Source organism: Rhinopithecus roxellana, chromosome 7, assembly GCF_007565055.1.
Source record: "Rhinopithecus roxellana isolate Shanxi Qingling chromosome 7, ASM756505v1, whole genome shotgun sequence".
Classification (NCBI taxonomy): domain Eukaryota; kingdom Metazoa; phylum Chordata; class Mammalia; order Primates; family Cercopithecidae; genus Rhinopithecus; species Rhinopithecus roxellana.
The window spans coordinates 79,951,717-79,962,589 of record NC_044555.1 but is presented as its reverse complement, the minus strand read 5'-3'; the positions used below and the strand labels follow the sequence as shown (position 1 = coordinate 79,962,589).

The 10,873-nt window shown below is 40.4% G+C and overlaps 1 protein-coding gene across 7 annotated transcripts in view; it reads left to right on the top strand.

Moving 5' to 3' along the window:
- The first annotated feature begins 19 nt into the window (after nt 1-19).
- Nucleotides 20-10,873, top strand: part of OFD1 (OFD1 centriole and centriolar satellite protein) — a 44,648-nt gene continuing 33,794 nt past the window's right edge. For 4 of the 7 annotated variants that reach the window (XM_010354059.2, XM_030934204.1, XM_010354058.2 and 1 more), the window contains exons 1-6: nt 20-373; nt 544-642; nt 1,778-1,978; nt 4,732-4,800; nt 4,888-4,918; nt 10,696-10,800. In XM_010354059.2, coding sequence (XP_010352361.1) covers nt 362-373; nt 544-642; nt 1,778-1,978; nt 4,732-4,800; nt 4,888-4,918; nt 10,696-10,800 — 517 coding nt within the window. In that variant the 5' untranslated portion in view covers nt 20-361. Of the gene's footprint in view, nt 374-543; nt 643-1,403; nt 1,593-1,777; nt 1,979-4,731; nt 4,801-4,887; nt 4,919-10,695; nt 10,801-10,873 lie in introns of those variants that run through there. The other 3 variants (XM_030934206.1, XM_030934205.1, XM_030934208.1) reach the window with 3 other exon arrangements.

The window sequence follows — 10,873 nt, the reverse complement described above, 5'->3', positions numbered from 1 at the left end:
AGGTCTTCAGAGCCGGAAGGCTCTGCGGAAGTTGCGGGTTGGGCTGTGAAGCGGTCATGCCTTGCCGCCTTCAGTCCCTAGTCTCTGGGCCCCCGCCCTTCAGCCGCCTTTGAGTCGTGCCTGGGTCCTCACCCATGCCTCAGAACCGCGAAGAAAGGAAGCTCGCGTGTTTGCTAGAAAACCTAGTTGGGAGTGCGAGGCAGAGAACGTTCAGCACACTTGTTCCTCCCGAACCCCCGGGACAGAGGCAGGGCTCTGAGGGCAGGGATTCTCCTTCGTCTTGGCGCCACAGCCCGGGCTGGGCACTAAACACGGGCCGCGGCGGGGCGAGCGAGGCGAGCTTCGCGGAAGCTGACGCCTGATGATGGCTCAGGTAGACACACCTGCCCCTTCTCGGGGACAGGCGGAAATGAAGTCTTGTTTGTGTTCGTTAAAACTCCTTTTCCCGCTAGGCCTCTTATGGCTTCCCCGGAGGCCACTGGTCTGTTTTCAGACGTTCACGCCTCTGCTCCGCAGGTAACCTGTAACCATTTTGTCTTCTAGTCCAACATGCTCCCCGTGGCTGATGTGTTGAGTCAAGATGAACTGCGCAAAAAGCTATACCAGACGTTTAAGGATCGGGGTATACTGGACACACTCAAGGTATCGGATTTAGGCGTATCTGTGTCATAACTTTTACAAGTGTAAACTGTAACAGGTAGTTAAAATTCAGTCAAGGTTTAGGTTTTAATAATCGTATGATACATAGATTGTAATGGTGAATTACGTTTTTATATTCCCGAATAACTCTCTATCCTGAAACATTACAGTCTCTTGAAAACGTTTGAGAAAATGTTGAGTTTGAGTAGTCTTAAAGGAGCATATTCAAATAATTAATTGAATTTGACGGTAAGATAGGAGGAAATATTTATATAATGAACACAGTAAGATTAGGCTTGTTTTATAAATATGGCTTATAGGTTCCTAAACTAATAAGTGGGTTTGTAAAACATTTGGATGAAGGACATTGACACCATATAGAAAATACTAGTGTACTGCTTAATAATAGTTTGGGAAATGAAAAATTTCATCTTTAAACTATATTGAAATGTATGAATATTTAATTTGGGCAGCGAATATCTATTAGTATACTTTATATTTGGATTAACAGCCAGGAGTAGGATTAGCTCAGCGTGTTTTCATTGCAATATGCATTTCAAAAGCGTATTTTACATTTAAAATACGTAGATATATCCTGTGTATGTATCCTTTTTTAATTTAAATTATATGGTGAGCATTTCCCTGTTTCCTTAAAAGTTTTTTGAAATCTTCATTTTCGGTGGCAACAGGCTTATCTTTGGATATTTTTGTAATGTATATAGCAGTCCCCTGTTGTTGAATATTTTGGTTATATTCTCCAACAGTCCACAGAGGTGTGATGAAGTGGCAGAAATTTTTCCTATACTTCATATCCCAATCGTAAGCTGCTGAAATGGGCTTCTAGGGAAGTGAAGTTATGAGTCTGCAAGCGGATCTGGCTAACCACCCCTTTCATTTGGAAGCTGGGGAAAGAAAGCTTTTTCTAGAACTCACTGGACTGCTTGTCTCACGGGGTAAGACAAAGTGTGCAGGGGAAGGTTCCTAACTTCTGGCCATGGATCTAGAACCATTATGGAAATAGAAGGAAGGTTTCCAATGAATGTAACACATCTGTGTATATCTCTAATGAAACAATCCTGCTGAAATTTCTTTCCCTTGTGTTTGTTTCTTTTTTATTTTTGTTTTTATTTTGTGCTAGACACAACTTCGAAACCAGCTAATTCATGAGTTGATGCACCCTGTATTGAGTGGAGAACTGCAACCTCGGTCCATTTCAGTAGAAGGGAGCTCTCTCTTAATAGGAGCCTCTAACTCTTTAGTGGCAGATCACTTACAAAGATGTGGCTATGAATATTCACTTTCTGTTTTCTTTCCAGAAAGTGGTTTGGCAAAAGAAAAGGTAAAGTCTTTCCTTTTCTATTTTTGAATTTTTTATTAACAGGTTCTTCCTCTGCTGACAGTAAAGTGCTGCATGATAGCTAAGTGCTCCTTGACTAGGTCCCTTTCGAGTTCCTCTTTGAATTCACGTTGTACCTGCACATAATATATTTGTTATATAACAAGTGGGTACTAAATATGAAATTAATTTTTTGGCATCTCATTTAGTCTCATGTAAAATAGTGATATATAGAATCTCTAAATGTTCCAGACCTATAATTGATCTATCCTCTATCTTGTCTAATAAGATTCTGCCAATCTGCTGAATGCCTACTGTAAGCTTGGCACTGTGGTAGGCACACTGCAGATGTTTTGTGTGTTACAGATGAGGAACCAGACGCTGGAGAGGTGAATCAGTTTGCCCAAGGTCAAGTAACTTTTTTTTTTTTTTTTTTTTTGAGACGGAGTCTCGCTCTGTCGCCCGGGCTGGAGTGCAGTGGCCGGATCTCAGCTCACTGCAAGCTCCGCCTCCCAGGTTCACGCCATTCTCCTGCCTCAGCCTCCGGAGTAGCTGGGACTACAGGCGCCCGCCACCTCGCCCGGCTAGTTTTTTGTGTTTTTTAGTAGAGACGGGGTTTCACCGTGTTCGCCAGGATGGTCTCGATCTCCTGACCTCGTGATCCGCCCGCCTCGGCCTCCCAAAGTGCTGGGATTACAGGTTTGAGCCACCGCGCCCGGCCTGTCAAGTAACTTTTAAGTGGCAATACAGGGTGGTAAATCTAGATCTCTAACATGAGCTCTTTTTTTCTGCACTAGTTTCTTCAGATGTTTCTCTTCTTTGTAATTAGATAAGTGAGAAATACGTAATTTAAAAAATCTGGGCCGGGCGCGGTGGCTCAAGCCTGTAATCCCAGCACTTTGGGAGGCCGAGACGGGTGGATCACGAGGTCAGGAGATCGAGACCATCCTGGCTAACACGGTGAAACCCCGTCTCTACTAAAAAATACAAAAATCTCGCCGGGCGAGGTGGCGGGCACCTGTAGTCCCAGCTACTCGGGAGGCTGAGGCAGGAGAATGGCGTGAACCCGGGAGGCGGAGCTTGCAGTGAGCTGAGATCCGGCCACTGCACTCCAGCCCGGGCGACAGAGCGAGACTCCGTCTCAAAAAAAAAAAAAAAAAATCTGTAAAGTTCTCAAATATTAAAAAGACTTGTTTTATTTTTTACTACTTTTCTAATTATTTTAACTATATTTCTTCACCATTACTGTTGAACATTAGTACTACTTTATTATTTTAAAGGCAGTTACAGCAGACTTTCCCTGTGGATATGTGCGTGTTTTGTTTTATTTTAATAGACTTTATTTTTTCAGAGCAGTTTTGGGTTCACAGCAAAGTTACGTGGGAAGTACAGAGAGTTCCCATATGCCTGCTGCCCCTACACACTCACAGCCTCCCCCACTGTCAACATCTTGCATCAACATGGTACATTTGCTACAATCTATAAGCCTACCCTGACGTGTCATTATCACCCAAAGACCATAGTTTACGGCGAAGGTTGCAGTGAGCCGAGATCATGCCACTGCACTCCAGCCTGGGTGATAGGGTGAGACTGTGTCAAAAATAAAATAAATTTCACTCTTGGTGTTGTTCATATGTTTTTACTTTCTTTGTGTTTTCTGTAATTATCCAAAAGTCTCATATTCCAAAGTTTTAATGACACAAGAAATACAGTATTTGAGTGCAAACTTAAGTAATTTGCATTTCTTCATAAGCAACCAAATTTTATTTATTGATATTAGGAATTTATGTATTTATTTGAGACAGAGTCTTGTTCTGTCACCCAGGCTAGAGTGCAATGGTGCAATCTTGGCTCACTGCAACTTCTGCCTCCCGGGTTCAAGCTTCCCAAGTAGCTGGGATTACAGGCACCTGCCACCACACCTGGCTAACTCTTGTATTTTTAGTAGAGACGGGGTTTCACCATGTTGGCCAGGCTGGTCTCGAATCCTGACCCCAGGTGATCTGCCTAACCTCCTAAAGAGCTGGGATTACAAGTGTGAGCCGTCGTGCCTGGCCTGGAATTCATTTTTGATACATCATTCTCTAACTTTCTAATCACTTTATACTTTTACTTATTGTATAATAGTCAATTACATAACTATATAGCAGGAATTAATCCCGTTCATACAACTTAACGGTTTCTACTAATGTAAAATGCCCATGCAGAATATTTTCTTTAAAGGAAAACCAATTGAAAACAAATATCAATGTTCTCAGAGCAGACATAGTGAATGGTATATACTGTAGTAGAAATATATTTTAATAGCTACCAAAAATGTCTGTCTAACAATATTTTAAGTATACTTTAATTATGGTTTTAAGGACAGTAAAAATTTATTTACATTTTTAAACAATGAATATTTTTTAAAAAATTGTAATTGAATGACCCAGGAACTCAGTCATGTATTCATTGGTTCATCAGATATTTCAGTGTCATCTGTAAGGCATTAAACATTTCTGTTAGACATATCATCTTTGATGTGAAGTACTTAGAAGTTAATTACATGGTAAAGATATTTTGTCCTTTTGACCTTGATATGTTTATAGTAACTTATTTAACAGTGTAAGAAAGAGCTTTAAGTTTGCTTTATTAACATAGTTATAATCTTATTTAATCTGAAGGATGTTTCTTAATTTCATATTCAGAAACATCCTAATTTATCATTTAAACACTGATATAACAATATGTCTAATTAGTAACTTTTTTTTCTTAAGGTATTTACTATGCAGGATCTATTACAACTCATTAAAATCAACCCTACTTCCAGTCTCTACAAATCACTGGTACGATGGCTTAGTTTCTATAATCGACTTTGGTTTGTTAATTATAACTGAATAGCTGAATAAAAGTAAAATATTTTCTTTTAACAGGTTTCAGGATCTGATAAAGAAAATCAAAAAGGTAGGAGCCATCATCTTTGTAGAGAACAGCAACATTTTTCTATGTACTTTTTCCTGTAAGAGAATGAAGCTAACTTTTAGGGAGAAGAGTAAAATTTAATTTGATTTAAATTATTTGATTTCTGCAGGTCATTTCCCCTATATTTCCATTTTTGTAATAACTTAGATATTCAAATAAGAAAACTGCAGACAGTATCAAAGGCCCTACAGACAGGCTGAAAGATACTGTTTGTAAAAATACCCACTGTTGGGAACATTTCGGCAGGAAAAAAAAACCTCAAAAAACTAATAACTTTTAGGCCAAGTGTCTTTGTATACTAGGTATCCCTCTCAAGTATAATTGATAGGGTATTAGATGTATTAATATTTCCTTAAAGAAAGAGTTGTGTTCAGTAATATGTTATATGTCTTTTGTTCTTCAATGTTTATACAGGCCAGGCGCGGTTGCTCACGCCTGTAATCCCAGCACTTTGGGAGGCCGAGGCGGGTGGATCACCTGAGGTCGGGAGTTTGAGACCAGCCTGACCAACCTGGAGAAACCCCGTTTCTACTAAAAATACAAAAAAATTAGCCACGCGTGGTGGCACATGCTTGTAATCACAGCTACTCAGGAGGCTGAGACAAGAGAATTGCTTGAACCTGGAAGGCAGAGGTTGTGGTGAGCTGAGATCACGCCATTACACTCCAGTCTGGGCAACAAGAGCAAAACTCCGTCTCAAAAAACAAACAAAAAAAATGTTTATATAGACCTAATAAATTGCCTTAATTTTGGCCTTGATAATAACCTTTCATAGAGTCCATAACTACTGTGGGTTTCAGACCATTAGTTAGACTTGATGATGGGCTTTGTAGCATGAACATAAGCTGGCAACTTGGCTTTGATGCATAGTTATTCTTTAGGTATTTTAAAATAAGCTGTTAGTGATAGTCCTTTTGTTTTGGTACACCCTTGGATTTTTTCTGTTGCCTGCACTGCTGTCATCCCCACAAGGACATTCATTTATTCATCTGTTCGTTCGCCAATTCATGCAGAACTTAATCATGTGAATACTTATTTTTCTGCCAGCCATGGAGTCTGTGACTTAATTGCCAAGTCTCTTGGTAGTAATGTTAGCAGAGGATAAATAAATTGGAACATAAGATATTCTGGGCTGCCCGCAAACTAGACCATCCCTACTGAAGTTCAGTATGGTAAATGATCCTATATTCTGTGCTCTAGGAACTGTCCAGTGTAACTCTCTGTGATTATGGAAATGTCTGTATCTATGCTGTTTAATGTGGTAGCTGCTAGCCTCGTGTGGCTATTGAGCCTTGAAATGTGGCTAGTGTGACTGAATAACTGAATTTTAAATTTACGTTTAATTAGCTACACATGCATAGTGACTACCATATTAGCATAACTCTGAGGTATATAGCTAGTATCTTTTACTTAACTATTATTTCATGGCTTGAAGGGATATTAAGAAATAATCTGTGGGCCAGGCATGGTGGCTCATGCCTGTAATCCCAGCACTTTGGGAGGGCAAATCCGGCTGATCACTTGAGGTCAGGGGTTCAAGACCAGCCTGGCCAACATGGTGAAACGTTGAAACACCATCTCTACTAAAATACAAAAATTAGCCAGGCGTGGTGGCAAGTGCCTGTAATCCCAGCTACTTGGGAGGCTGAGGCAGGTGAACCGCTTGAACCGGAGAGGTAAAGGTTGCAATGAGCCGAGATAGCGCCACCACACTCCAGTCTGGGTGACAGAGCTGGACTACATCTCAAAAGAAAAAACAAAAAAATCTATGTAGATACATTATCCTTAAAAACAGTTTTTCCATGGCTGGGCGCAGTGGCTCACGCCTGTAATCCCAGCACTTTGGGAGGCTGAGGTGGGCAGATCACAAGGTTAGGAGAACAAGGCTATCCTGGCCAACATGGTGAAACCCTGTCTCTACTAAAATACAAAAAAAAGTATGGCCGGGTGCGGTGGCTGAAGCCTGTAATCCCAGCACTTTGGGAGGCCGAGACGGGTGGATCACGAGGTCAGGAGATCGAGACCATCCTGGCTAACACGGTGAAACCCCGTCTCTACTAAAAAAAAAATACAAAAAACTAGCCGGGCGAGGTGGCGGGTGCCTGTAGTCCCAGCTACTCGGGGGGCTGAGGCAGGAGAATGGCATGAACCCGAGAGGAGGAGCTTGCAGTGAGCTGAGATCCGGCCACTGCACTCCAGCCTGGGTGACAGAGCAAGACTCCGTCTCAACAACAACAAAAAAAAGTTAGCCAGGCATGGTGACGTGCACCTGTAGTCCCAGCTATTTGGGAGGCTGAGGCAGGGGAATCGCTTGAACCCTGGGAGGCAGAGGTTGCAATGAGCTGAGATCGCGCCACTGCGCTCCAGGCTAGCAACAGAGCAAGACTCTGTCTCAAAAAAGAAAGAAAGAAAAAAGTTTTTACACAGTCTCTTCAGTCTCTTTTAAATGCATCTGGTTCAGAAAGACATCTGGCTGACAGCCCTTACCAGCTTCACCTAGCATCCCAGTAAAATTTCTGGAAGCCAGAAAAACTATGAGTTGCAGATATGTCAGGCATCCTAGTGCCAAAATTTGGATAGAACTCTTAGCTAACAATAAAATAGCTCCTGGTAAGATAAAATTTTTTTTAAAAAATTGGTGTCTTCCAATTAACAGAAAACATGTACAAAGATATTTTGTACTTAACTGTTGTCTGTCCCCTGACTCAGAGACCTGTGGTCTTATCCTACCATATATATGCTCAGGGGGTGCTAAGCTGTTGAATGACCGTGGTACTTTTCTCCTAGATTCTAGTCACCCATTCTTCCCACTCCTAATTTTTCCTTTCAGAGATAGTGATACTTGTTATGCACGTCCGTATGAAGAGACCACCAAACAGGCTTTGTGTGAGCAACAAGGCTGTTTATTCACTTTATAAACAGCCTTGTTGGGTACAAGTGTGCTGAGTCCAAAAAGAGAGTCAGTGAAGGGAGATAGGAGAGGGGCAGCTTTATAGGGCTTGGTTCGGCAGTGGAAAGTTACAATTAAAGGTGGTTATCTATTGTTAGCAGGGAACGGGGTCCCAAGGTGCATGGTGGAGAGATCATGGGACTCATTGTCCAGAAGAAGAATGTCACAAGGTCGATTGATCAGTTGGAGCAGGGCAGGAACAAGTAATAATGGTGGAATGTCATAAGTTTGGTCAATCAGTTAATGGTGGAATGTCATAAGTTTGGTCAATCAGTTAAGGAAGGAGCTGTTTCACTTCTTCTGTGGTTTTTCGGCTAGCTCCTGCAGGCCATCTGGACGTATATGTGCAGGTCATGGGGGTTACAATGGCTGAGCTTTGACTCAGAGGCCTGACAATATCCAGAAAATGATGTGCACAAAATTTAGAAGAGGGAAGAAAATTTGGACATTGGCCCTTTGCTTTTTGGAAGTTAAAATTCTTATCTGCAGTTGGCAAAAGAATAGACATACACATCAATGGGGACAGAATTAGAAAGTCCAGAAATACATCCACACAAATATAGTCAATTGATTTTTTCTAACAAAGATGCGAAGGCAGTTCAATAGAGGAAAGATAGTCTTTTCAACAAGTGATGCTGTAACAATTGGATATTCATATTCACAAAAGTGAACCTAGACACAGATCTTATACTTTACACAAAAACTAACTCAAAATGAACCATAGACCTAAATGTAAAATGCGAAACTATAAAACTTCCAGATGAGAACAGTAGAAAGTCTATGTGATCTTGGCTTTCGTGATGAGATGTAACACCAAGAGCAAGATATATGAAAGAAAAAAGTAGATCAGTTAGACTTTATTGAAATTAAAAACATCTCTGTGAAAGACACTATTCTTTTTGTTTTGTTTTTGAGATGGAGTTTCACTCTGCTGCCCAGGCTGGAGGGCAGTGGTGCGACCTCAGCTCGCTGCAGCCTCCGCCTCCTGGGTTCAAGTGATTCTCCTGTCTCAGCCTCCTGAGTAGCTGGGACTACAGGCACCTGCCATCACGTCTGGCTAATTTTTTTGTGTTTTTAATAGAGATGGGGTTCATCATGTTGACCAGGCTGGTCTTGATCCCCTGACCTCAGGTGATCCGCCCGCCTCAGCCTCCCAGAGTGCTGGTATTATAAGTGTGACTCACTGCACCCTGCCGAAAGACACTGTTAAGAGAATGAAAAGACCCAATGTCAAAACCCATAGAACATTACATCATCAAGAGTGAACCTTAATGTTTGCAAATTTACCTCAGGTGATCCCAGGATGGAATGCAGACAGTGACAAAACAATCTGATCTCCTCCCTGAAGGGGGTGGGGGGGGGGGGTGGGGGGAAAGGTGCTGAGCTAACTAATGTTTTTAGTTCCAAGAAACTAAACATTTCTTAAGTAATTTATGCTTGTGGTTTAAAACAAAGTCTCAAACTATTCAGAAGGATATAAAGTGAAAGCAAAGTAGCAGTTTCTGCCCATGTTCTCTAATCTCATGCTCCACTGATAATTAGAATTAAGTTTCACTCCACTGATAACTAGATTTAAGTTTCTTGTTTATCCTTCTAAAACTGAGGTTAAAATTATGTATTTGTAATTAAAACACAATCGAGATTATATCATAGATACTGTATGCAATTTGCTTTTTTAAATCCACCAGTATATCTTTCTATAGCAGTATAGACTAATTATTTTTAAAGAATGTATTTAACCCCCTATTGATCGAGATTTGGTTGTTTTATTGTTTGCTTTTTGCCATTACAGGTAACCAATGTGCAGACCATTGTGCAGTGTGCACCCTTTGTGCCCTTATAAAAGTATAGCTGTGTAAATTCATAGAAGTGGAATGACTAAAGGGCACATGCATTTCAAATATATATAAGCACTGACAAATTTCTCTCCCAAGTGAATGAGCATAGCTATATATCCACTCCCTTGCCAACACTTAGCGTTATACAAGTTTTAATCTTAGCAGTGTTATAGGGAAAATAGTGGTTTCTCTGTTGTATTAATTTGCATTTATGATTTTGTTCATGTTTTTTCAGCATCTAAAAATTTTGTTCATCTTTGACAATTTTTTTTTCTACACACTGTCCACGTTTTTTCCGATTTTTCTGTTTTTTTTTTTTTTTTTTTTTTTTTTTTTTAACTGATTTGTAAGAGTTCTTTGATGTTATGAAAATGTCATCACTTTAGTCTTGGTTATGCCTCCATATTATTGCAACTATTTTTCCCAGTGTGTTATATTTTTATTTTATGCCATATGTAAGCTTTCACTTTTTATGCAGTTAGATTGATAAATATTTCTCCTTATTCCTTCCAGGTTTTTGGATCAGGCTTGGGAAGGCTTTTCCTCAAATTTATTAAAAGATATGACTGGACACAGTGGCTCATGCTTGTGATCCCAGCACTTTGGGAGGCCCAGGCAGGAGGATTGCTTGAGGGCATGAATTTGAGACTAGCGTGGGCAACCTAGTGAGACCCTGTTTATACAAAAAGTAAAATTAGCTGGGCATGGTGGGTGGTGGTGTGTGCCTCTAGTCCCAGTTGCTTGGGAGACTGAAGTAGGAGGATTGCTTGAGCCCAGGAGGTTGAGGCTGCAGTGAGCCATGATTACACCACTGCACTCCAGCCTGGGTGACAGAGCAAGACTCTTGTCTCTAAAAAAAGGAAAGATATATAATGTAAAAAATAGTAATGTCGTAAAACTAAGATTGTATAAACAGTGACTGAGCAGTGGTTGAAAGTTCTGAAACAAAACTTATGCATTATGTTTTTTAGGTTTTCTTATGCATTTTTTAAAAGAATTGGCAGAATATCATCAAGCTAAAGAAAGTTGTAATATGGAAACTCAGACAAGTTTGACATTTAGCAGAGATTCTCTGGGTAATTATAGCCTTTCTTAATTTCAGTTCTACTGTTTTCATTTTTGAATGAAGGAAATTATCTGATTTATGAT